Below are 26274 nucleotides of genomic sequence, written 5' to 3'. Positions count from 1 at the left end.
TCCCCTGTCTCTTCACCTCTCCTGCCATTTGTCCTTTGTCTCTGATCCTGGAGACGTGCATTTCTCAGCTCCTTTGTCCCTTCCTCTCTCCTCCTTCTATGCCAGTTGTTGTCATTCTGGAGACGCGCAGCCCTTTTATCCTTCGTTTCTTCATCTCTTCTACTGTTTGTTTTTTCTCTCTGATCCTGGAGTCATGCGGCCCTGGCCTGATCTGATTCTTGTTCTCTCCTCCTTCTGTGCCTATTGTTGTCATTTTGGAGACATGCATGCCTCTCCTCCTCTGTCTCTTCTTCTCTCACCTTTTTTGTCCTGACTCATTGATCCTGGAGTCGTGCGGCCCTGGCCTCATCCAATTCTTGTTCTCTCCCACTCCTTGCTGCTTCCCGATGACGTTTGGTGTAATCTCTTGACCTTAATGTCCCCCTTCCCTTTCCATGTGGCATAATTAGGCTGACCTTATTTTTTTTACCTTAATACTAGATAGAAGATACGAAGCAGTAACACCAAAGCCTCCAGGATGCTGATTTCTCTTGATGATGTGGTTGGCACTCTCCTAAATGGACGTGATATAGTCACCGCTGTCCTTTGACTGCAGCAAAGGGTTTGATGGGTGTTTCGAAGTACTTCATTACAATAAGATTTAATTATCTCTTATTGATGGGTCTCAGTTAGATCTGTCCCAATCCTGCACATGCTGTTGGTGATTAGCAGAATGTGACCGTCCGAAATAGAGCTGCCCTGCCCTTTTGCTGCAGTTGGTGTCGCTGCTGAGGCTGGCTGTGCGCATGCGTCATGGTGTCGCGACACGGTTTCCATGAAAGCTGGAATCGGGTGTGGAAAGCGGGGCCTGTTGACGAGTGAGCAATTTTATACCAATATAACCCTTTTTATACGAATATAATCCTGACCTTTGCATGCATTCTGTAAGTTAGCGCATTTTAAGTCCATTTAGTCAAAAAAAAGTGCCGCTTTAATGCACCGTTTGGGCTAATTGGAGGGCACAAACATACAAACCAACAAACAGATAAACAGAATGAGAATTTTAGTAATGCATAGACGTGCTAAAACTGGAGAGGATTCTAAGGAGGTTCAAGAAAAATGATCCTAGGATTGAATCACTTGTCATATGAAGAGAGTCTGTTAGATCTGGGCCTGTATTCACTGGAATTCAAAAGAATGAGGGGGTGACCTCATTGAAACTTATCAAATGGTGAAAGACCTTGATAGAGTGGACATGCTAAGGGTTTTTCCTCTGGTGGGAAAATCTAAAACCAGAGGACACAGCCTCAGAAAAGAGGGCATCCATTTAGTATGGAGATGAGGAGGAATTTCTTTAACCAGAGAGTGATGAATCTGTGGAAGTCGTTGCCACAGGCAGCTGTGGAGGCCAAGTCTTTATGCATTTTTAAGGCAAAGGTTGATAGATTTTTGATTGGTCAGGGCAAGAAGAGATACGGGAGGAAGCAGGAGACTGGGGCTGAGAGGAAAACTGGATCAGCCATGATGAAATAGCGGAGCAGACTTGATGGGCCAAATAGCCTAATTCTGCTCCTATATCTTATGGTCTTATGGTGAATATTCATTGATAACACTTACACCATGCAGGCAAGTTAGGCCCCAATATAAATTCAAATAAAGCAAGTGTAAATTACCAGGAAGCAGTATCGAGGCTGCATGGCTCCATCAGTCAGTCTCAGTAGACGTCCCTCCTTGATAAACACCTGAAGCAACAAAGTGGCAAGTAAATGGGTGCTCCAAAGTGCTGCTCAAAAACCACACTCCTCCTCATATCTCCTTTCACTCAATAGGAAGGGGACAAAGCTCAAAAACTCAAAATGTTATCCTTCCTTAACCCTGGGATGTACAGAATGGTGATGTCAGCACTGCTCTACTGCCCTTTGCCTGGCGTTGTGTGACAATCTGTTGAGGATTGTGAGCTACAGATTTGTGAGAGGACATTGATCCCCCCCCCCCATTCTATACTAATACCAGCTAATCTTCCACCACTCTGTGCACCACTCAGCCGACAAACGTAATCCCTGTTCTCTCTGGATCTCACACCCGGACCAGTTGGGATTCCGCTCATCTCCATACAAAGCAGCATACCCATTCACTGAGGACTCTACTTCACTAACATCGAATTCCCATTCCGCGTAGTCTTGCTTCTGCACTGAATGATATCCCAGTTCTCCAACTCTCCACTCCTGTTTTGGATGATATTCTGATTTACTGCATCTGGCTTTATTCTCATTAATTGTGTCCACTCCTGCACTGGACTGGATTTCTATTCCTACTGTTCCCCACTCCTGCATTGGACATTATTCCCAATCTGTCTGTTCCTCACTCCAGGGTCAGTACTCTTACAAAACCTGGTCTGCTCTAACCTCTAATATTGCTGTCCCTGCTACACCCAATCTTAATGACAGCCCCAGTCTGGCTGCAGACACCAGGGCTGCTACTGCAGACATTGGCTGTCAGTGCGAGAAGAGAACTAAATGGTAGGTTGAGAGCCAGGAAAGAATGTACTCACCCTATCGGACTGGAAACCCTGATGGAAGCCCTTCACTCGGTGCTCAATGTCAAGCAGTTTCTGAAAGCTCTCCTGTTTGAACATGAAAATAAGGATCATCAAGGAAGTTGACAAAGAAAGAGATGGTCAGAGATGGACAGAGTGAAAAACAGACAGTAGAATAGAGATGAATGGAGGGATTGAGATGGAAGGGGAAGGAAGTATGAGAGAAAGGGAAAGAAGTGGGGTTAGGGAGGGAAAAGGGGAGGCGTGTGGAGAGAGGGAAGGAGGAGCAGGAAAATAGGGCAGAAGAGGAAGCGGGGTAGAAAGCAGGATGAGAAAAGTAAAAGGATGAAGGTAACAAGAAAGGTGGTGAGTGGAAAAGGGTGGGAGATGGGAAGAGGGAAGTGGTAGAAAGGTGTGGAGGTGGGGTGAGAATATGCCCATGGTGTGTGGGTGTGAGCATATTTTCATTTGCTGTGGAGGAGGGTGTGTGGTGTCCAGGCAATGGAAACTACTCCATCCCTCTCCTGACATGCCTTGTAGATGGTGGGATGATGATGATTCTGGAATCACATCAGCCTGATGCCCTCCTCCCTCAAAAATTAATTTAAAGGAATCTATTCCTTTTGTTTGCCTGCTGATTTTCCAATGTACTGATGGCCCTGGTGTGATTTACAGCGTGGTTCCCCAATTACCTGTTTGGTGATTTAATTAAGCCACTGTGTTCCTTTGTGGGCTCAAACTGCGCTGGTCTCAGTTTGTCCCTCTCTGTCTCTGTCCCAGTTTCACCCTGACCTAGTCTCCACCAGTTCCTATCCCGACCCATCCCATCCCATCCCATCCCTATCCTGGGACATTCCGATAACAAACTATGAATCCTTACTCCGTGTTTCACACTCAGCCGGACCTGGTCACAAACTTCATCCACGACAACCAACACAGCTGCAAAGAAAAGAAAAGGTTATCATCAACAAGGGGCAGAGGACTGAGGTCATCCCTACACCACCAACTGCTACAGAGGTTTCTAGGTCAGTGAGAGAGACTAAACCATGTATGAGGAAATGTCCTGTACTGAATGGAGAAGCAGATGACTGGCCAGACCCACCACATCTGAGGGTTGGGGACCAGAACAATAGGCTTTGTCATATTGTAGCTCACCCACAGTAAAGAATACACCCAGTGCTCAGTACAAAAGGCTAAGGAGGTGTAGGTTCCAGTACTGCCCATGTGGCATCAAATGGTGAGGAATCAAACTACCCACCCCTCCGCCTCCCGGCTACCTATTACTTCCACCCCACCCCACACCCTCCCTTCTTCCCCTTCCCTTCTATCCCTCCCCCTACTCCATTGCTGACCCACTCTGCCAAATATACTGTGCACCTCAAGCACATTCCTCCTTTTTCTTGGCCCTTCCCACTACAACCATTGACATATATGACCATCAGTGTGCTACCCACAAGCGGTGAGACCTACATCTATGAGAACACTCTTATTCTCCACTGTCCACCACATCTCCCACCACTGTTAGTGTTGGTCAAAGTTCACGGTGGTGGTCACTGCTGCCTGTCCCATTTCAGCAATATTCTAATTAAATATTCAGCAGGTCAGGCAGCATCTGTAGAGAGTGAGACAATGGTTCATGGGAAAAAACCCTTATTAGCATTCAGAAATAAGACCTGGTAAGTGATGAATTTGATGTCACTAACTAGGTGAAGCAAGAACCAAATCGCCATGAATGAGAGAATAGATCTATTTAGGGAGCTACATGCACACAAAATACTGGAGGAACTCAGCAGGCCAAGCAGAATCTATGGATAAAAGTACAGTCGATGTTTTGGGCCGGACCCTTCGGCAGGACCCACTACTTGTTCCAGCATCTGCAGATTTTCTTTTGTTTGCTATTTAGGGAACTGGCAACTTTACAACTAGATTAATGTCAGGCTTGTTTACAGCATATTCCATATTGTTTGGCTGCAGGAATGGGAGAGAACCATTGTGCTAGTGAAGGTAAGAATTAGAAGGGTATGGCAGATGGCTGGAGAGTTGGTACAGAGTTCAGAGCTTCAGATTTGTGGATCAATAGAATTTCTTCTAGGACAAAGGAAACCTATACAAGATCAAAAATCATGGATCAGCACTTTATTTACCAGATACATCTACATGAATTAAAAATTTGTTGTGATGGTCAGGGTGAAATATGCAACAAAAACAACGTTCAACTATTATAAAGAATCATATTAAAAAAATTAGAGGTTAAAGTACTGGTATGGAGTAAACTGCATAAATACCAGCATTTATTTATATATTATAAAAAGTGTTTTAAAGTGTTTGCAGTACAGTGACAGGGGTAATAGTTGGAGCATGGATAGTTGATCAGGTTAACTGCCTGGGGGAAGAAGTTTTTAAGAAGTTGTGAAGTTTTTTGTTTTAATAGCCCTGGAGCACTTTCCAGAAGGGAGCTTTGGAAAAGGCAGTTTGCAGGTGGGTAGTATCAGCAATGATTTTTCTTGCCACTTCTTTGACCTGGACACATACAAGCTCTGTGTGATGGCAGACTGCAGCAAATGACTTATTCTGCTGACCTGACAGTTTGCTGGAGTTTTTGTACATTGTGAGAGGATGCTGCACCAGGGTAATGGCTGATGTGAGGATAACGGCAATGTAAAATTGTATCAGTATGTTCTGGGGAAGATGGAATTTTACTAACTGCAGCAAGAGGTATATTGTCTGCACAGCTTTTTTGTTAATAAAGGAGAAATGATTCTACCACAAGAAGATGGGTAGCACCTGAACTGCAGAGAGTCCATTATGCTGTCTGATGGATGTGGGGGGAGTGGAATCCAAAAATGGCAATGAAGTAGATGGGAAGCTACAAAGTGACAGCAAGTTGAAAAGGCAAGACGGACACCAGCACATCAGGGAGTAGGGAAAGTCTATGGGATAAAATCGTGTTTCAATGACAGGTAAAGCTCAGATGGCTACATGAGATTGGGATATGTTACCCATTACAACAATATGGCTATGGGAGGGACAGTTGGCAGCTAGATGTTCCGGGGATTGAAGTGGAGGTGATTTGCATTTTTGATTAAAGGGAGCATCATGCAGAAGTTCAAAAATTACTCCTGTCATTACTCATGAAATTATTCATGTAATTTATAACCGTATGTCCCCTCAGACCTCTGAATGGTCCATGAAACCATGATACTACTTCATTATTTATCTTTTGCACTATTAACTTATAGTAATTTTAGTTGGAAAAATTATAGTTATAATATAGCTGATTGGTAATAATATCTCCTCCTTGCTGTAGATCAACACTGGCACAGCTCAGGGGTGTGTGCTCAGCCCACTGCTCTACTCCCTCTGTGTGGCTAGGTGTAGCTCAAATACCATCTATCAATTTACTGATGATACAACCATTGTTGGTAGAATCTCAGATGGAGATGAGAGGGCGTACAGGAGGAAGATATACCAGCTAGTGGAGTGGTGTCGCAGCAACCACCTTGTACTCTTTGTCAGTAAGATGAAAGAGCTGATTGTAGACTTCAGGAAGGGTAAGACAAGGGAACATGAACCAATCCTCATAGAGGGATCAGAAGTGGAGAAAGTGAGCAATTTCAAGTTCTTGGGTGTCAAGACTACCAAGGATCTAACGTGGTCCCAATATATCGATGCAGCTATAAAGAAGGCGAAACGGCAGCTATATTTCATTAGAAGATTGAAAAAATTTATTTGGTTTGTCAACTAAAACACTTGAGAACTTCAACACATGTACCGTGGAACATTCTGACAGGCTGCATCATTGTCTGGTATGGGGGTGGGGGTAGCTACTGCACAAGATCGAATGAAGCTACGGAAAATTGTACAATTAGTCAGCTCCATCTTGGATACTAGCCACTGTAGTATCCAAGACATCTTCAAGGAGCGGTGTCTCAGAAAGGCGGCATCCATTATTAAGGACCCCCATCACTTAGGACATGCCCACTTCTCATTGTTACCGTCAGGAAGGTGGTACAGGAGCCTGAAGGCACACACTTGGCAATTCAGGAGCACTTTTTCTGCTCTGCCATATGATTACTACATGGACATTGAACCCATGAACACTACCACACTTTTCTCATACATATTATTTCTGTTTTACACTATTTTTAATCTTACTATTTGATATTACGTAAGACGATAAGACATAGGAGCAAAATTAGGCAAATCATCCCATCGGGTCCATTCTGCCATTTCATCATGGCTGATCTGGGATCCCATTCAACTCCATACACCTGCCCTCCACCATATCCCCTAATGCCCCGACCAATCAGGAATCTATCAACTTTCACTCTAAATATACACAGGGACTTTTTCTCCACTGTAGTCTGCAGCAGAGCATTCGACAGATTTACCAATCTTTGGCAAAAAAAAATCCTCTTTACTTCTGTTCTAGAAGGTTGCCCCTCAATTTTGAGGTTGTGCACACCACTCCTGAATATTCCCAACAGAGGAAACATTCTCTCCATAGCAACCTTATCTAGTCCTTTCAACATTTGGTAGGTTTCAATGAGATCCCCATGAATACTTCTAAATTTCAATATGAATACAGGCCCAAAGCTGCCAAACGCACTTCATATGTTAACCCTTCATCCTCATGAACCTCCTCTAGACTCTTTCCAATGACCATATGACCAGAAGACGTAAGAGCAGAATTAGGCCATCTGGCCCATCAAGTCTGCTCCACCATTCAATCATGGCTGATCCTCTTTTTTTAATCTCCTCCTCAACACCATTTCCTGGCCTTCTCCCAGCAACCTTTGATGCCATGTCCAATCAAGAACCTATCAATCTCTGCCTTAAATTCACCCAATGACCTGGCCTCCACAGCTGCATGTGGCAACAAATTCCACAAATTCACCACCCTTTGGCTAAAGAAATTTCTCCGCATCTCTGTTTTGAAAGGACTCCCCTCTTGTGCCCTCTTGTCCTAGACTCTCCTGTCATGGGAAACATCCTCTCCACATCTACTCTGTCTAGGCCTTTCAACATTCGAAAGGTTTCAATGAAATCGCCCCTCATCCTTCTAAATTCCAGCAAGTACAGACCCAGAGCCATCAAACATTCCTCATATGATAACCCTTTAATTCCTGGAATCATCCTTGTGAACCTCCTCTGGACACTCTCCAATGCCAACACATCTTTTATAAAATGAGGGGCCCAAAATTGTTCACAATACTCAAGGTGAGACCTCACCAGTGCCTTGTAAAGCCTCAGCATCACCTCCTGGCTCTTGTATTCTAGACCTCTTGAAATGAATGCTAACATGGCATTTGCCTTCCTCACCACCGACTCTACCTGCAAGTTAACCTTCAGGGTGTTCTGCACAAGGACTCCCAAGCCCCTCTGCATCTCAGATTCCTCCCTGCTTAGATTTTCCTCCCTCCCAGATTTTCTCCCTGCTTAGACACCCTTTCTGAGATAAGGGGCCCAAACCGTTGACAATACTCCAAGTGTGGCCTGACAAGTGTTTTATAAAGCTTCAGCATTATCCCCTTGTTTTTATACTCTATTTCCCTTGAAATAAATGACAACATTGCATTTACCTTCTTTATCACAGACTCAACCTGTGAATTTATCTTCTGGAAGTCTTACACAAGGACTCCTAAGTCTCTTTGTACCTCTGATGTTTAAATTTTCTCCCCATTTAGAAAACAGTCTGCACTTTTGTTCCTTTTACCAATATCTGCCACTTCTCTGCCCAGTCTTCCAATCTAAGTCCTGCTGCAATCGCATTGCTTCCTCAGCACAATCTACCCCTCCACTTATCTTCATATCATCCACAAACTTTGCCGCAAAGCCATCAATTCCTCTGTTTAAATCATTGTCAAACAATATAAAAAGTAGCGGTCCCAATACTGACCTCTGACGAACACCACTAGTCACTGGCAGCCAACCAGAAAACGCCCCATTTATTGCCACTTGGTGCCTCCTGCCTGTCAGCCATTCCTCTATCCATGCCAGTATATTTCCTGTAACACCATAGGATTTTATCTAGTTACAGCCTCTTGTGTGGCATCTTATCAAATGTTTTCTGAAAATTTAAGTAAATGACACCCACTGCCTCTCCTTTGTCCACCCTGTTTGTTACTTCCTTGAAGAATTCCAACAGATTTATCAGGCAAGATTTCTCTTTACAGAAACCATGCTGACTTTGACTTACTGTATTTCATTATTAGTCTCCAAGTACCCCGAAATCTCGTCCTTAATAATGATCTCCAACACTTTTAACCACTGAGGTTAGGCTAACTGGCCTATAATTTCCTCTCTGTTGTCTGCCTCCCTTCTTAAAGAATGGAATGATATTTGCAATTTTCCAGTCCTTCAGGACCATGCCAGAATCCAGCAATTCTTGAAAGATCATGACCAATGCATCCATTATCTTTTCAACCTCTTTCTGGGATTTAGTCCATCTGGTCCAGGTGACTAATCCACCTTAAGACCTTACAGTTTGCTTCGCACTTTTTCCTTTGTAATAGCAATGGCACTCACATATGCCCCCTGACACTCACGGACCTCTGGCATACAGCTAGTGTCTTCCACAGTAAAGACTGAAGCAAAGTATTTATTAATTTCATCTGCCATTTCTTTGTCCCCCATTACTACCTCACCACATCATTTTTCAGTGGTCCAATATCAACTCTCACCTCCTTTTTACTCTTTATATAACTGAAAAACTTTTAGTATCCTGCTTTATATCATCGGCTAGTTTGCCCTCGTATTTCATCTTTTGCCTTCTTACAGTTTTTTAGTTGGATTTTAAAAGCTTCCTGATCATCCAACTTTCCACTCACTTTTGCTGCATTATATACGCTTTCTTTGGTTTTTATGCAGTCCTTTGTCAGCCACGGTTACCTAGCCCTGCCATTTGAGAACAACTTTTTCTGTGGGACATACCTATCGTACGCCTTGTGAACTACTTCCAGAATCTTCAGCCACCTTTATTCTGCCGTCATCCCTGCCAGTATCCCTATCTAAACCTCCTGGGTGAGCTCCTCTCTCATGCCTCTGTAATTCTCTTCATTCCATTGTGATATTGATACATGTGACTTATGTTTATTCCTCTCAAATTGCAAAATGAATTAGACCATAAGACAAAGGAGCAGAATCAGACCATTTGGCCCATTGAGTCTGATCCGCCATTCAATCATGGCTGATTCTTTTTTCCCTTCTTCAGCCCCACTCCCTGTAACCTTTGAAGCTAGGCCCAATCAAGAACCTTTCAAGCTCTGCCTTAGATATGCCCAGCCCAGGCCTTCAAAGCTGCCTGTGGTAATAAATCCCACAAATTCATCACCCTCTGGCTAACAAAATTTCTCCGCATCTCTGTTTTAAATGAATGCCCCTCTATCCTGAGGCTGTGCCCTCTTGTCCTAGACTCTGCCACAATGGGAAACATCCTTTTCACATCTACTCTGTCTAGGCCTTTCATCATTCAAAAGGTTTCAATGAGATCCCCCCTCATCCTTCTAAATTCCAACAAGTACAAACCCATACCTATCAAACGTTCCTCGTATGATAACCCTTTCATTCCCAGAATCATCCTTGTGAACCTCCTCTGAACCCTCTCCAATGCCAGCACATCTTTTCTTAGATAAGGAGCCCAAAATTGTTCACGATACTCAAGGTGAGGCCTCACCAGTGCCTTATAAAGCTTCAGCATCACATCTTTGCTCTTGTATTCTAGACCTCTTGAAATGATTGCTAACATGGCATTTGCCTTCCTCACCACCAACTCTACCTTCAAGTTAACCTTCAGGGTGTTCTGCACAAGGACTCCCAAGTTCCTCAGCATCTCGACAAAAAAGCCTTGCAGAGGGTGGTTAGGGGAGCAGGGAAGGTTATTGGGGTCTCCCTACCTTCTGTCCAAGACCTCTTTCAGAGTCGATGCCTCCAGAAGACATGGTACATCATTAAAGACCCCTCACACCCTCTCCATGAACTGTGTGTTCTTCTGTCATCAGGCAAATGTTACAGGAGCATCAAAACTAAAACCACAAGGCTACTAAACAGCTTCCTCCCACAGGCAGTCACTGCTAAATAGCTGCTCTACCTGACTCTGCTTTGGACACTTTTAACTTGCACTGGCCACTTATAACTTGATTTTAACTGACATGTGGCTGTTGTGTTTTACTAATTATTATTATGTTTATTATTATTTAGTGTTGCTTTTGTTATGTTATGATTGCACTGCTCCTGAGAAACGCTGTCTCATTCTGCCCTGCAGAGCTGATGTACGGTTAGAATGACAATAAAGTTTTTTGCATCTTTGAATCTCAGATTCCTGGATTTTCTCTTAGTCTGCACATTTATTTCTACTATCAAAGTGCATGACCATACATTTTCCAACATTGTATTTCATTTGCCACACTCTTACCATTCTCATAATCTGTCCTTCTGCAGCCTACCTGTTTCCTCAACACTACCTGCCCCTCCACCAATCTGCAAACTTGACAACAAAGTCATCTATTCCATCATCTAAATCATTTATATACAGCATAAAAAGAAGCGGTCATGACACCAGCCCCTGCAGAACACCACTAGTCACTGGTTCAATCATATTATGATCACTGCCTACTAAGCGTTCATTTATGTTAAGCTGCCTAATAAGATCTGGGTTATTACACAATACCCAATCTAAGATAGCCTTTCCTCGAATAGGGTCAAGCACAAGTAGCTCTAAAAAGCCATCTTGTAGGCATTCAAGACATTCCCTCTCTTGTGATCAGACACCAAACTGATTTTCCCAATCCTCTTGCATATTGAAGTCCCCCATTACAGTTGTATCATTACCTTTCCATGCCCTTTCCAGCTCCCTTTGCAATCTCAACCCTACATCTTAGCTACTATTTGGAGGCTTATATATGACCCCTATAACGGTTTTCTTACCCTTGCAGTTTCTTAATTCCACCCACAAAGATTTGATATTCTCTGATTCTATGTTACTTCTTTCTAAAGATGTAATTCCATCTCTTACCAATAAAGCCATACCACCACCTATGCCTTCCTCCCTATCCTTTTGATACAAAATATATCCTTTGATGTTAAATTCCCACTGTGGCCTTCTTTCAGCCATGACTCAGTGATATCCACAATGTCATACCGACCAATCTGTAATTGCGCCACAAGCTCGTCCATCTTATTCTGAATGCTACACGCATTTAAATAAAGCACCTTCAGTCCTGCATCATGATAATAAACCTGATTCTGATTCTGATTTTAGGTTATGTAATGTAGTCATAAAAAGACTGCGGTAATTTTCCTACCTTAAAGGAATCTGTAAGGGTAGAACATAAGTGTGGTATAAGCAAGGAGGAAAAAGCCTTATAAAACTCTCTAGAGAATCCATCGGGTCCTGGGGATTTCCCAGAATGCAATTTTCGTATAGCCTGAGCAATTTCCTCCTGCGAAATAGGTTGATCCAATTTCCTACGATCATCAGGAAGATTAGGAATATTTAATTGATCTAAAAAATTATTCATTGCAATATTGTCATTAACAAAGTCAGTGCTATACAATCTGGAATAAAATATAAAATTTACTTCTATCTTTTAAAAGCTGGCTTTCAATAGGATACGTTAAAAGAAGATCATATTTAGTTTTGGTTTCAATACATCTCTTATATGTTTCAGGATCAGGTACCGAACCATATTTATGGTCCAGTTGTTTTAAGTGATTAGCTAGTTCGTTTCTCTCTTTGTTAACTTTTTTAATGATATTTGCAGTGTAAGAAATAATTTGACCCCGGATATATGCTTTAAAAGTATCCCATATAGTAAGACTAGATGTCTCTTCCAACGTATTTTCTTCAAAGAAGAGTAATTTGATTCTCCATAAATTTTAAAAAGTCCTCATCAGATAACAGAGTTAAATTAAATCGCCAAAATCTACTCATAGGGATAGGACCAGGAAGATTTAAAGATAGAAGTACAGGAGGATGGTCAGAAATAGCAATCTCTTTATATTCGATCAACCGAACCAATGGAATCATTTGACTGTCAATAAAAAAAATAATCCTGGTTTAAGAATGATGGACATGAGAGAAAAAAAAAAGTCTTAGAGATGGGACTTATGGGCATTTGGAGAGGAGTACTGTGATTAGAGATAGTCAACATAGTTTTGTGATACAAAGATTGGTGGTGTTGTGAACAAAGTAGAAGATTGTTGTTGGTTACAACAGGACATTGATAGGATGCAGAACCGGACTTTAGAAGTGGCAGATAGAGTTCAACCCAGAAAAGAGTGAAGTGATTCACCTTTGCAAGTAAATTACAGGGTTAATGGCAGGATTCTTAGCAGTGTGGAGGAACAGAGTGATCTTGAATCCTTAAAGTTGCTGTGCAAGTTGATAGCATTGTTAAGAAGGTGCATGGTGTATTGACCTTCTTTAGTTCTGGGACTGAGTTCAAGAGCCATGAAGTAATGTAGCTAACCCCAGTTAGACCACACTTGGAATATTGTGTTTATTTCTGGTCACCTCATTATAGAAAGGATGTGGAAGCTTTATAGAGGGTGCAGAGGAGATTTACCAGGCTGCTCCCTGGATTGGAGAGTATATCTTAATAGGATAGTTTGAGCGAGCTAGGGCTTTTCTCTTTGGGGAGGAGGAGGATGAGAGGTGACTTGATAGAGATGTACAATATAATAAGGGGTTAACATCGAGTAGATAGCTAGAGACTTTTACCCAGAGCAGAAATGGCAATAAGGGGCATAATTTTAAGGTGTTTGGGAGAGATGTCAAAGATAATTTTTTTACACAGTGAGTGGTAGGTTAATGAAACATACTGCCAGGGTGGTGGTAGAGATTCACATTCTCAGGCATGTGGATCAAAGAAAAAATGGTGAGTTAAATGAAAGGGAAGGGTTTGATTGATCTTGGAGTAGGTAAGTAGCTGGCACAAAATTGTGGGCTGAAGGTTCTAAACTGGGCTGTACTATTATCTTCCATTTTCTATGTTTGAAAGGAGACAAATTTCCAAGGTGTGACCAGGTTCACATACACCTGGGCAAATCCCTGCAGCATCTGGTGACATGGAGATCTCTGTCTTGGAGGCCACTGTCAGAACATCTTTGCAAGCCATAGAGAACAAGGTGGATTAATCTTAAAGGGAGATCCACCTACTGCTGGGAGATGCAGAACTGCTGTGTATTCTGTTTCACCGAGACCTGGCTCTCCCTGCCACCCCCGACTATGCCATCCAACCAGAGGGATTTTCAATCCAACGGATGGACTACACGTCGTCTTCGGGCAAGACGAGGGGAGATGGTGTCTGCCTACTGATTAACACTGCGTGGCGCTCAGACACAGTGACACTGACAAGCTCCTGCAGCCCGGACATGCGACACCTGTCAGTGAAGTGTCGTCCCTACTATCTGCCACGGGAATTCACCTCGGTCATACTGACAGCGGTCTACATTCTCCCCCAGGCGGACGTGGAGTGTGCTCTGAACATACTGTATGCCAACATCAGTGAACTTGAGACCAGGTATCCGGAGGCTTAGCTCATTACATTTGGGGACTTTAACCAGGCCAAACTCAGAAAGGCGTGCCAAAGTTATACCACAAGTCTGCTGCCCCACTAGAGGCCCGAATATACTTGACCACTGCTACACAGCAGTCAAGGATGCCTATCGTTCCGTCCCACAACCTCACTTCAGAAAATCAGACCATCAGGCCGTACTCCTCCTCCCAGGTTACAAACAGAAACTGAAGCGGGAGGTCATGGTGTCAAAAGTGGTGTCGCATTGGACAGAGGAAACGGATGAGGTACTCTGTGACTGCTTTGAATCGGTGGACTGGTTAGTATTCAAGGACTCAGCAGCTAACCTCGATGAGCATGCCTCAGCTGTCACGGATTTTATCTGGAAATGTACAGAGGACTGTGTGTCTCGCAAGAAGATCCGGGTATTCCCTAACCAGAAACCTTGGATGAATTATAAGGTCAAGTCCCTTTTGAAGGCTAGACCTGTGGCTTTTAGGTCCGGGGATACCAGTCGCTACAAGGAATCCAGGTGAGAACTCCGGAAAGCCATTAAGGGCGCCAAGAGGCAATATCGAGCCAAGTTAGAAGCCCAGGCTAACCAGAGGGATGCCGGAAGGCAGGGTCTAAATGAGATCACTGGGTGCAAAGAAAAGGCTGGGAATATCAATAACTGTGGCGCTTCTCTTCCTGACGAACTTAACGTATTCTAGGCAAGATTCAGCTACAGAAAGGGTAGGTAATTAGATTATGAGAACACTCAGTCCTCTTTTATTGTCATTTAGATATGTAGCAGGATCCTCTTTTGAGTCAGTATGGGTGGAAGTCAGGAATAGGAAGGGAACAGTTACTCTACTGGGGGTATTCTATAGGCCCCCTGGTAGCAGCAGAGATACAGAGGAGCAGATTGGGAGGCAGATTTTGGAAAGGTGCAAAAACAACAGGGTTGTTATCATGGGTGACTTTAACTTCCCTAATATTGCTTGGCACCTGATTAGTTCCAAGGGTTTAGATAGGGCAGAGTTTGTTAAGTGTGTCCAGGACGGATTCCTGTCACAGTATGTTGACAGGCTGAGTAGGGGGAATGCCATACTAGATCTAGCACTAGGTAACGAACCAGGTCAGGTCACAGATCTCTCAGTGGATGAACATCTGGGAGACAGTGACCACCGCTCCCTGGCCTTTAGCATTATCATGGAAAAGGATAGAATCAGAGAGGACAGGAAAATTTTTAATTGGGGAAGGGCAAATTATGAGGCTATAAGGCCAGAACTTGGGGTGTGAATTGGGATGATGTTTTTGCAGGAAAATCTACTATGGACATGTGGTCGATGTTTAGAGATTTCTTGCAGGATGTTAGGGATAAATTTGTCCCGGTGAAGGAAACATGGGTGACAAGTGAGGGAACTTGATGACAGTGAGGACAATATGAGTGAGGTTGATGTTCTGCAGCATGTTGATATTAAGGGAGAGGAGGTGTTGGAGTTGTTAAAATACATTAGGACGGATAAGTCCCCGGGGCCTGACGGAATATTGCTCACGCTGCTCCATGAGGCGAGGAAAGAGATTGTGGAGCCTCTGGTTAGGATCTTTATGTCCTCGTTGTCCACGGGAATGGTACCGGAGGATTGAAGGGAGGCGAATGTTGTCCCCTTGTTCAAAAAAGGTAGTAGGGATAGTCCGGGTAATTACAGACCAGTGAGCCTTACATCTGTGGTGGGAAAGCTGTTGGAAAAGATTCTTAGAGATAGGATCTATGGGCATTTAGAGAATCATGGTCTGATCAGAGACAGTCAGCATGGCTTTGTGAAGGGCAGACCGTGTCTAACAAGCCTGATTGAGTTCTTTGTGGAGGTGACCAGGCATATAGATGAGGGTAGAGCAGTGGATGTGATCTACATGGATTTTAGTAAGGCATTTGACAAGGTTTCACATGGTAGGCTTATTCAGAAAGTCAGAAGGCATGGGATCCAGGGAAGTGCCAGGTGGATTCAGAATTGGCTTGCCTGCACAAGGCAGAGGGTTGTGGTGGAGGGAGTACATTCAGATTGGAGGGTAGTGCCTAGTGGTGTCCCACAAGGGACCTCTGGGACCACCACTTTTCATGATTTTTATTAACGACCTGGATGTAGGGGTAGAGGGGTGGGTTGGCAAGTTTGCAGATGACACAAAGGTTGGTGGTGTTGTAGATAGTGTAGAGGATTGTCGAAGATTGCAGAGAGACATTGATAGGATGCAGAAGTGGGCTGAGAAGTGGCAGACGAAGTTCAACCCGGAGAGGTGTGAGGTGGTACACTTTGGAAGGACAAACTTCAAGGCAGAGTACAAAGTAAATGGCAGAATACTTGGTAGTGTGGAGGAGCAGAGGGACCTGGGGGTACATGTACACAGATCCCTGAAAGTTTCCTCACAGGTAGATAGGGTAATTAAGAAAGCTTATAGGGTGTTAGCTTTCATAAGTCGAGGGATAGAGTTTAAGAGTCACGATGTAATGATGCAGCTGTAAAACTCTGGTTTGGGCACACTTGGAGTACTGTGTCCAGTTCTGGTCGCCTCACTATAGCAAGGATGTGGAAGCATTGGGAAGGGTGCAGAGGAGATTTATCAGGATGCTGCCTGGTTTAGAGAGTATGGATTATGATCAGAGATTAAGGGATCTAGGGCTTTACTCTTTGGAGAGAAGGAAGGTGAGAGGAGACATGATAGAGGTGTACAAGATATTAAAAGGAATAGATAGAGTGGATAGCCAGCGCCTCTTCCCCAAGGCACCATGCTCAATACAAGAGAACATGGCTTTAAGGTAAGGGGTGGGAAGTTCAAGGGGGATATTAGAGGAAGGTTTTTTACTCAGAGAGTGGTTGGTGCGTGGAATGAACAGCCTGAGTCAGTGGTGGAGGCAGGTACACTCGTGAAGTTTAAGAGACTACTAGACAGGTATATGGAGGAATTTAAGGTGGGGGGTTATATGGGAGGCAGAGTTTGAAGGTCAGCACAACATTGTGGGCTGAAGGGCCTGTAATGTGCTGTACTATTCTATGTTCTATTCGAACAGAAGAGGAGCGTCCCGCTCCTTCTGGATGAAGCAGACCTGGTGGCATTGAGATTCGTCACCGAGGAGGATTTTAGAAGGGCCTTCCTGAAGATAAATCCAAGGAAGGCGATGGGCTCAGATGGTGTCCCAGGATGGGTTCTCCGGGCCTGTCAAGCAAGCTAGCTGGAGTGTTTGCTGACATCTTCAACTGCTCCTTGCTTCAGTCTAAGATCCCCTTGTGTTTTAAGAACACAACGATAATCCCGGTGCCCAAGAAGAGCAAGGTGGCATGCCTGAATGACTATCGACCTGTGGCTCTGACATCAATTGCTATGAAGTGCTTTGAGCGATTGGTTATGGCACACATCAACCACAGCCTACTGGTCAACCTCGATGCTCTGCAGTTCGCCTACTGGAGCAACAGGTCAATGGCAGATGCCATCTCTCTGGCCCTACATTCCTCCTTAGAACACCTGGGGAATAGACGCATATGTAAGGCTATTTCATTAACTACAGCTCTGCCTTTAATACCATCATTCCAAATAAACTGATTCCTAAGCTCCGGAACATGGGCCTTAGCACTCTGATCTGCACCTGGATCTTCAACTTCCTCACAGACAGGACCCAGGCTGTAAAAATAGGGGACAAGATCTCCCCTACAATCACTCTGAGCACTGGTGCCCCACAAGGCTGTGTACTCAGCCCCCTGCTGTACTCACTGTACACCCATGAATGTGTAGCCAAGTTTCTATTGAACTCAATATATAAGTTTGCTGATGACACCACAATTGCAGGCCGTATCTCGGGTAATGATGAGTTTGAGTACAGAGAGGAAGTTAAGAACCTGGTGGCATGGTGCGAAGACCTATTCCTCAACGTCAGCAAGACGAAGGAATTGGTTGTTGATTTCAGAAGGAGTAGTGGACCGCACGACCCAATTTACATCGGTGGTGCGCAAGTGGACCAAGGTCAAAAGCTTTAAGTTCCTCGGGGTCAATATCACAAATGACCTGACTTGGTCCAACCAAGCAGAGTCCACTGCCAAGAAGGCCCACCAGTGCCTCTACTTCCTGAGAAAGCTAAAGAAATTTGGCCTGTCCCCTAAGACCCTCACTATCTTTTATAGATGCACCATAGAAAGCATTCTTCTAGGGTGCATCATAACCTGGTATGGAAGTTGTCCTGTCCAAGACCGGAAGAAGCTGCAGAAGATCGTGAACACAGCCCAGCACATCACACAAACCAATCTTCCATCCTTGGACTCACTTTACACCGCATGCTGTCAGAGCAGTGCTGCCAGGATAATAAAGGACACGACCCACCCAGCCAACACACTTTTCGTCCCTCTTCCCTCCGGGAGAAGGCTCAGGAGCTTGAAGACTCGTATGGCCAGATTTGGGAACAGCTTCTTTCCATAGAAACATAGACATAGAAACATAGAAAATAGGTGCAGGAGTAGGCCATTCAGCCCTTCGAGCCTGCACCACCATTCAGTACGATCATAGCTGATCATCCAACTCAGAACCCTGTACCTGCCTTCTCTCCATACCTCCTGATCCCTTTAGCCACAAGGGCCTTATCTAACTCCCTCTTAAATATAGCCAATGAACTAGCCTCAACTGTTTCCTGTGGCAGAGAATTCCACAGATTCACCACTCTCTGCGTGAAGAAGTTCTTCCTCATCTCGGTCCTAAAAGACTTCCCCTTTATCCTCAAACTGTGACCTCTCATTCTGGACTTCCCCAACATCGGGAAGAATCTTCCTACATCTAGCCTGTCCAATCCCTTTAGAATTAGAACCATAGAACCATAGAAACTACAGCACAGAAACAGGCCCTTTGGCCCTTCTTGGCTGTGCCAAACCATTTTCTGCCCAGTCCCACTGACCTGCACACGGACCATATCCCTCCATACACCTCCCATCCATGTATCTGTCCAGTTTATTCTTAAATGTTAACAAAGAACCCGCATTTACCACCTCGTCTGGCAGCTCATTCCATACTCCCACCACTCTGTGTGAAGAAGCCCCCCCTTATGTTCCCTTTAAACTTTCCCCCCCTCACCCTTAACCCATGTCCTCTGGGTTTTTTCTCCCCTTGCCCCAGTGGAAAAAGCCTGCTTGCATTCACTCTATCTATACCCATCATAATTTTATATACCTCTACCAAATCTCCCCTCATTCTTCTACGCTCCAGGGAATAAAGTCCGAACCTATTCAACCGTTCTCTGTAACTGAGTTTCTCAAGTCCCGGCAACATCCTTGTAAACCTTCTCTGCACTCTTTCAAGCAAAACACATCAAAGTTGCTGGTGAACGCAGCAGGCCAGGCAGCATCTCTAGGAAGAGGTGCAGTCGACGTTTCAGGCTGAGACCCTTCGTCAGGACTAACTGAAGGAAGAGTGAGTAAGGGATTTGAAAGTTGGAGGGGGAGGGGGAGATCCAAAATGATAGGAGAAGACAGGAGGGGGAGGGATGGGGCCAAGAGCTGGACAGGTGATTGGCAAAAGGGGATACGAGAGGATCATGGGACAGGAGGTCCGGGAAGAAAGACAAGGGCGGGGGGGAGACCCAGAGGATGGGCAAGAGGTATATTCAGAGGGACAGAGGGAGAAAAAGGAGAGTGAGAGAAAGAATGTGTGCATAAAAATAAGTAACAGATGGGGTACGAGGGGGAGGTGGGGCCTAGCGGAAGTTAGAGAAGTCGATGTTCATGCCATCAGGTTGGAGGCTACCCAGACGGAATATAAGGTGTTGTTCCTCCAACCTGAGTGTGGCTTCATCTTTACAGTAGAGGAGGCCGTGGATAGACATGTCAGAATGGGAATGGGATGTGGAATTAAAATGTGTGGCCACTGGGAGATCCTGCTTTCTCTGGTGGACAGAGCGTAGATGTTCAGCAAAGCGGTCTCCCAGTCTGCGTCGGGTCTCGCCAATATATAACTTTTCTTCCGCCGTCTCCGTCTCCGTCTCCGAGCCTACTTCTTCGGCAAGGACTCTTCCACCCCCACCGATGACCCCTTCTCCCGTCTTCAACCCTGCTCTTCTTCATGGAAACCCTGCTCTGGTCTTCTGCCTGCTCTGGATCTCTTTATCGCTAATTGCCGACGGGACATCAACCGTCTCGACTTCACCGCACCTTGTCCCCATTCCAACCTCACTCCTTCCGAACGCTCTGCTCTCCACTCCCTCCGCACTAATTCTAACCTTATTATTAAACCCGCCGATAAGGGGGGTGCTGTTGTAGTCTGGCGTACTGACCTCTACCTTGCCAAGGCACAGCGACAACTCGCGGATACCTCCTCTTATTTACCCCTCGATCGTGACCCCACTAAGGAGCACCAGGCCATTGTCTCCCACACCATCACCGACTTTATCCGCTCAGGGGATCTCCCATCCACTGCTACCAACCTTATAGTTCCCACACCCCGCACTTCCCGTTTCTACCTCCTACCCATGATCCACAAACCTGCCTGTCCTGGCCGACCTATTGTCTCAGCTTGCTCCTGCCCCACCGAACTCATTTCTGCATACCTCGACACGGTTTTATCACCCCTTGTTCAATCCCTTCCAACCTATGTTCATGACACTTCTCACGCTCTTAAACTTTTCGATGATTTTAAGTTCCCTGGCCCTCACCGCTTTATTTTCACCATGGATGTCCAGTCCTTATATACTTCCATCCCCCATCAGGAAGGTCTCAAAGCTCTACGCTTCTTTTTGGATTCCAGACCTAATCAGTTCCCCTCTACCACCACTCTGCTCCGTCTAGCGGAATTAGTCCTTACTCTTAATAATTTCTCCTTTGGCTCCTCCCACTTCCTCCAAACTAAAGGTGTAGCTATGGGCACCCGTATGGGTCCTAGCTATGCCTGCCTTTTTGTTGGGTTTGTGGAACAATCTATGTTCCATGCCTATTCTGGTATCTGTCCCCCACTTTTCCTTCGCTACATCAATGACTGCATTGGCGCTGCTTCCTGCACACATGCAGAACTCATTGACTTTATTAACTTTGCCTCCAACTTTCACCCTGCCCTCAAGTTTACCTGGTCCATTTCCGACACCTCCCTCCCCGTTCTAGATCTTTCTGTCTCTGTCTCTGGAGACAGCTTATCCACTGGTGTCTACTATAAGCCTACTGACTCTCACAGCTATCTGGACTATTCCTCTTCTCACCCTGTCTCTTGTAAAAATGCCATCCCCTTCTCGCAATTCCTCCATCTCCGCCGCATCTGCTCTCAGGATGAGGCTTTTCATTCTAGGACGAGGGAGATGTCTTCATTTTTTAAAGAAGGGGGCTTCCCTTCCTCCACTATCAACTCTGCTCTTAAACGCATCTCCCCCATTTCACGTACATCTGCTCTCACTCCATCCTCCCGCCACCCCACTAGGAATAGGGTTCCCCTGGTCCTCACCTACCACCCCACCAGCCTCCGGGTCCAACATATTATTCTCCGTAACTTCCGCCACCTCCAACGGGATCCCACCACTAAGCACATCTTTCCCTCCCCCCCCCTCTGCATTCCGCAGGGATCGCTCCCTACACAACTCCCTTGTCCATTCGTCCCCCCCATTCCTCTCCACTGATCTCCCTCCTGGCACTTATCCGTGTAAGCGGAACAAGTGTTACACATGCCCTTACACTTCCTCCCTTACCACCATTCAGGGCCCCAAACAGTCCTTCCAGATGAGGTAACACTTCACCTGTGAGTCGACTGGGGTGATATACTGCGTCCGGTGCTCCCGATGTGGCCTTTTATATATTGGCGAAACCCGACGCAGACTGGGAGACTGCTTTGCTGAACATCTACGCTCTGTCCGCCAGAGAAAGCAGGATCTCCCAGTGGCCACACATTTTAATTCCACATCCCATTCCCATTCTGACATGTCTATCCACGGCCTCCTCTACTGTAACGATGAAGCCACACTCAGGTTGGAGGAACAACACCTTATATTCCCTCTGGGTAGCCTCCAACCTGATGGCATGAACATCGACTTCTCTAACTTCCACTAGGCCCCACCTCCCCCTCGTACCCCATCTGTTACTTATTTTTATGCACACATTCTTTCTCTCACTCTCCTTTTTCTCCCTCTGTCCCTCTGAATATACCTCTTGCCCATCCTCTGGGTCCCCCCCACTTGTCTTTCTTCCCGGACCTCCTGTCCCATGATCTTCTCGTATCCCCTTTTGCCAATCACCTGTCCAGCTCTTGGCTCTATCCCTCCCCCTCCTGTCTTCTCCTATCATTTTGGATCTCCCCCTCCCCCTCCAACTTTCAAATCCCTTACTCACTCTTCCTTCAGTTAGTCCTGACGAAGGGTCTCGGCCTGAAACGTCGACTGCACCTCTTCCTAGAGATGCTGCCTGGCCTGCTGCGTTCACCAGCAACTTTGATGTGTGTTGCTTGAATTTCCAGCATCTGCAGAATTCCTGTTGTCTGCACTCTTTCAACCTTATTTATATCCTTCCTGTAATTTGGTGACTAAAACTGAACACAATACTCCAGATTCGGCCTCACCAATGCCTTATACAACCTCATCATAACATTCCAGCTCTTATACTCAATACTTCGATTAATAAAGGCCAATGTACCAAAAGCTCTCTTGACGACCCTATCTACCTGTGACGACACTTCTAGGGAATTTTGTATCTGTATTCCCAGATCCCTCTGTTCCACTGCACTCCTCAGTGCCTTACCATTAACCCTGTATGTTCTACCTTGGTTTGTCCTTCCAACGTGCAATACCTCACACTTGTCAGTATTAAACTCCATCTGCCATTTTTCAGCCCATTTTTCCAGCTGGTCCAAGTCCCTCTGCAGGCTCTTAAAACCTTCCTCACTGTCTACTACACCTCCAATCTTTGTATCATCAGCAAACTTGCTGATCCAATTTACTACATTATCATCCAGATCATTGATATAGATGACAAATAACAATGGACCCAGCACTGATCCCTGTGGCACACCACTAGTCACAGGCCTCCACTCAGAGAAGCAATTCTCTACCACTACTCTCTGGCTTCTTCCATCGTGCCAATGTCTAATCCAATTTACCACCTCTCCATGTATACCTAGCGACTGAATTTTCCTAACTAACCTCCCATGCGGGACCTTGTCAAAGGCCTTACTGAAGTCCATGTAGACAATATCCACTGCCTTCCCTTCATCCACTTTCCTGGTAACCTCCTCGAAAAACTCCAACAGATTGGTCAAACATGACCTACCATGCACAAAGCCATGCTGACTCTCCCTAATAAGCCCCTGTCTATCCAAATGCTTGTAGATTCTGTCTCTTAGTACTCGCTCCATTAACTTACCTACTACTGACGTTAAACTCACTGGCCTATAATTTCCCGGATTACTTTTCGATCCTTTTTTAAACAACATGAGCCACTCTCCAATCCTCCGGCACCTCACCCATAGACAGCGACATTTTAAATATTTCTGCCAGGGCCCCCGCAATTTCAACACTCGTCTCCTTCAAGGTCCGAGGGAACACTCTGTCAGGTCCCGGGGATTTATCCACTTTAATTTTCCTCAAGACAGCAAGCACCTCCTCCTTTTCAATCTGTACAGTTTCCACGGTCTCACTACTTGATTCCCTCAATTCCATAGATTTCATGCCAGCTTCCTTAGTAAATACAGACGCAAAAAACCTATTTAAGATCTCCCCCATTTCCTTTGGTTCCGCACAAAGCCGACCAGTCTGATCTTCAAGAGGACCAATTTTATCCCTTACTCTTTTGCTCTTAATAGACTTGTAAAAGCTGTTTGGATTATCCTTCACTTTGACTGCCAAGGCAACCTCATGTCTTCTTTTAGCCCTCCTGATTTCTTTCTTAAGTATTTTCTTGCACTTCTTATACTCCTCAAGCACCTGATTTACCCCCTGTTTCCTATACATTTCATACAACTCCCTCTTCTTCTTTATCAGAGTTGCAATATCCCTTGAGAACCAAGGTTCCTTATTCCTATTCAATTTGCCTTTAATCCTGACAGGAACATACAAACTCTGCACTCTCAAAATTTTCCCTTTGAAGGCTTCCCACCTACCAATCACATCTTTGCCAGAGAACATGCTGTCCCAATCCACACTTTTTAGATCCTTTCTCATTTCTTCAAATTTGGCCTTCTTCCAGTTCAGAACCTCAACCCTAGGACCAGATCTATCCTTGTCCATGATCAAATTGAAACTAATGGTGTTATGATCACTGGAACCAAAGTGCTCCTCTACACAGACTTCTGTCACTTGCCCTAATTCGCTTCCTAACAGGAGATCCAATATTGCATCCCCTCTAGTTGGTCCCTCTACATACTGATTTAGAAAACTTTCCTGAACACATTTTACAAACTCTAAACTATCTAGACCCCTAACAGTATGGGAGTCCCAATCAATGTATGGAAAATTAAAATCCCCTACCACCACAACTTTATGTTTCCTGCAGTTGCCTGCTGTCTCTCTGCAGATTTGCTCTTCCAAGTCTCGTTGACTATTGGGTAGTCTGTAATACAATCCCACTAATGTGGCCATACCTTTCCTGTTTCTCAGCTCCACCCATAAGGACTCAGTAGACAAGCCCTCTAATCTGTCCTGCCTGAGCACTGCTGTAATATTTTCCCTAACAAGCAATGCTACTCCCCCACCTTTCATTCCTCTGCCTCGATCACATCTGAAACATCGGAACCCTGGAATATTAAGCTGCCAGTCCTGCCCCTCCTGTAGCCAAGTTTCACTAATTGCTACAACATCATAATTCCACATGTCAATCCACGCCCTCAACTCATCCGCAATACCCCGCAATACTCCTAGCATTGAAATATATACACCTCAGAAGATTTTTACCACCACTCACAACCTTTCTATCAGTGGATTTGCTTAAACTTTCAACATCATTTATTTTCACCCCAGCCACACTGTCAGCTCTGGCACTCTGGTTCCCATCCCCCTGCAAGTCTAGTTTAAAGCCTCCCCAATAGCACTAACAAACCTCCCTGAAAGGATATTTTATACATTTCAATAAGATCTCCCCTCAATCTTCTAAATTCCAGAGAGTATAAGCCTAGCCGATCCAGTATTTCATCGTATGAAAGTCCTGCGATCCCAGGAATCAATCTGGTGAACCTTCTTTGTACTCCCTCTATGGCAATAATGTTTTTCCTCCGATTAGGGGACCAAAACTGCACACAATACTCTAGGTGTGGTCTCACCAAGGCCTTGTACAACTGCAGTAGTACCTCCCTGCTCCTGTACTCAAATCCTCTTGCTATGACTGCCAGCATACTTTTTCACCGCCTGCTGTACCTGCATGCCCACTTTCAATGACTGGTGTACAATGACACCCAGGTCTCGTTGCACCTTCCCTTTTCCTAATCGGCCACCATTCAGATAATAATCTGTTTTCCTGTTCCTGCCACCAAAGCGGATAACCTCACATTTATCCACATTAAATTGCATCTGCCATGAATTTGCCCACTCACTTAACCTATCCAAGTCACCCTGCATCCTCTTAGCATTCTCCTCACAGCTAACACTGCCGCCCAGCTTCGTGTCATCCGCAAACTTGGAGATGCTGCATTTAATTCCCTCATCTAAGTCATTAATATATATTGTAAACAACTGGGGTCCCAGCACTGAGCCTTGCAGAACCCAACTCGTCACTGCATGCCATTCTGAAAAGGTCCCATTTATTCCCACTCTTTGCTTCCTGTCTGCCAACCAGTTCTCCATCCACATCAATACCATACCCCCAATACCGTGTGCTTTAAGTCTGCACACTAATCTCCTGTGACGGACCTTGTCAAAAGCTTTTTGAAAATCCAAATATATCACATCCACTGGTTCTCCCCTATCCACTCTAGTAGTTACATCCTCAAAAAATTCTATGAGGTTCGTCAGACATGATTTTCCATTCACAAATCCATGCTGACTTTATCTGATGATTTCACCGCTTTCCAAATGTGCTGTTATCACATCTTTGATAACTGACTCTAGCATTTTCCCCACCACCGATGTCACACTTACCGGTCTATAATTCCCCGGTTTCTCTCTCACTCCTTTTTTAAAAAGTAGGGTTACATTAGCCACCCTCCAATCCTCAGGAACTAATCCAGAATCTAAAGAGTTTTAAAGAGATTATGAGAGAAAACTGACAGGCAACATAAAAACGGACTGTAAAAGCTTTTATAGATATGTAAAAAGGAAAAGACTGGTAA

General features: G+C 44.9%; 1 protein-coding gene across 1 annotated transcript in view; it reads right to left on the bottom strand.

Moving 5' to 3' along the window:
- LOC140210814 (FYVE, RhoGEF and PH domain-containing protein 5-like) overlaps positions 1–26274 on the bottom strand; it is a 235818-nt gene that overhangs the window by 103881 nt on the left and 105663 nt on the right. Inside the window, exons 10-12 of the mRNA XM_072280081.1 lie at positions 3396–3454; positions 2531–2602; positions 1653–1721 (exon numbers count right to left, since the gene is read on the bottom strand). Of these exons, the coding sequence (XP_072136182.1) occupies positions 1653–1721; positions 2531–2602; positions 3396–3454 (200 nt within the window). The remainder of the gene's footprint in view (positions 1–1652; positions 1722–2530; positions 2603–3395; positions 3455–26274) is intronic.

Source organism: Mobula birostris, chromosome 16 (assembly GCF_030028105.1).
Source record: "Mobula birostris isolate sMobBir1 chromosome 16, sMobBir1.hap1, whole genome shotgun sequence".
NCBI lineage: Eukaryota > Metazoa > Chordata > Chondrichthyes > Myliobatiformes > Myliobatidae > Mobula > Mobula birostris.
This window is presented reverse-complemented; position numbering and strand designations above follow the sequence as displayed.